The following is a 1,726-nucleotide window of genomic DNA, read 5'->3' on the forward strand; positions in this document are numbered from 1 at the left end:
GAGGCGCACGAGTCGTAGATCTGATAACCGAGTTTGATTCCTGGCAGCAGTTCTGTGCTGTTGTTTATCTCCTCGATGGTGAAGATCATTGCACGTGAGAAGCGCAGTTGACGGGAGTCAAGACTGCACACAGACACTTAAGTCACTGTTCAAATTTACAATTCACAATTTTAACAGTAAATAATTAAAACGGGGAAACTGAATACCAAAATTCAAAACATAGGATTATATATCAGTCCAACATTCACAATAATATTAATGCACAGAGTCAACTAAACCAAATATAGGCCTATTCATTTGTTTGGTAACTATAAAAAAGCAGGTTTTAAACATATATATTTAATACACTTGTTACTATTGTGAAGAGTTTTGTAACTTCGGTCTGTATAAGGTGCTATAATAAATGAAATTCTTATTGTCAGTTGAGAAACACAAATCATAGTCAAATATGTGTGTGAACATAATACCTGCAATTGAAATGGCAAAATAATAATTTTGCACTTCACACTTTTTAAATATTTGAAAACTACACATACGGTAAGCTTTCTAACATCATTGTAAGGACACCATACAAAGCAAAAATATTTCCATCCCCACACAGTGTAACATCCTCTTACCCCCCACTTCACCGTCTTACTAACCTTCCTGTGCATCTTAGTGGCTCAGGCATGGTGGTGTAGTTATGCTGCACTGTGTGCATGTAGTAGTGTATGGAGAAAACACCACCAATAACGTAGTCACCACCCATTGCAAATGCAGGTATACGAGTGGTACCCTGGAGCTTACATTTCACAGATGAAGTCTGAGTCCTGACCCCAGCACCAGTCCTATCCTCTGTCAACCCAGCCCTTTGTTTAACATCATCCACAGAACCATATAAGGGACAATCTGAGTTCAGCCCACACAAACCCAGAGACAGGATCAGACCAATACTGAGAGCAGATATCTCCATCCCTCAACTATCTGAATGATAATACTGTATGTTTACACAGGTTTATATAGATTTTCACGTTGAGGCCACCCTTCTTCTGTTGTGCGTCATCCTTCTGTTCATCAGGGAGAGGATGTCCTTGCCCAGTGGTCTTTGCTGAAATCATGTATCAACCTTTCATACAATATATTCTTCATTCATTGTACGAAGCAAACCCTGTTCTGACAGATTACATTCATGACCTGACCCATCGAGGAAACAAGGAATACATGAGTTAGCCTGACTTGTTATATTTAATTGTGAAAAAAATACTGTAGCAGAGTCTGATGATTGTTGAAATTTCCTTTGACAACTGACTTGGACATTCTGATTTGATCGATTTGATTGATCTGTTGTATAGCTGTCTCTTCATATTTTACCTCATAACATGATTTTAGTGTATGTAATGCTACTCTCTATAATGGTCGCTCTTTATACTACGTATTCTAACAGTGCTACGGTCGATGCTGTAGTTGAGCTGCTGCAAACAAAACGTATTGCTGTATACTCTACATACAAACATGTTAGATGAATGCACTTTGCTTTGTTAATGGCAGTTGTGCATATTTCTCCAGCCATTCTTCCCCTGCAGGCTGAGCCTGGCCCTCTGCTTGCTCCATCCGGGCTACATTGACACCTGAATGTATGACAGCTAGACAAGAAAACAAACAAAATAATTAATAACTGTCTCTCATCCACTATATATTTTTTATTTCATTTTTCATAATCTGACCCAGTGAAAACGAAGAGGCCCCA

The 1,726-nt window shown here is 38.7% G+C and overlaps 1 protein-coding gene across 1 annotated transcript in view; it reads right to left on the reverse strand.

Annotated features, from left to right (window-relative positions):
- Nucleotides 1–763, reverse strand: part of LOC116682984 (extracellular calcium-sensing receptor-like) — an 8,726-nt gene extending 7,963 nt beyond the window's left edge. The window contains exons 1-2 of the mRNA XM_032509811.1: nucleotides 642–763; nucleotides 1–123 (exon numbers count right to left, since the gene is read on the reverse strand). The exon at nucleotides 1–123 is cut by the window's left edge and continues 172 nt beyond it. Of these exons, the coding sequence (XP_032365702.1) occupies nucleotides 1–123; nucleotides 642–748 (230 nt within the window). The 5' untranslated portion in view covers nucleotides 749–763. The remainder of the gene's footprint in view (nucleotides 124–641) is intronic.
- Between the last annotated feature and the right edge of the window lie 963 nt (nucleotides 764–1,726).

Source organism: Etheostoma spectabile, chromosome 3, assembly GCF_008692095.1.
Source record: "Etheostoma spectabile isolate EspeVRDwgs_2016 chromosome 3, UIUC_Espe_1.0, whole genome shotgun sequence".
Lineage (NCBI taxonomy): Eukaryota > Metazoa > Chordata > Actinopteri > Perciformes > Percidae > Etheostoma > Etheostoma spectabile.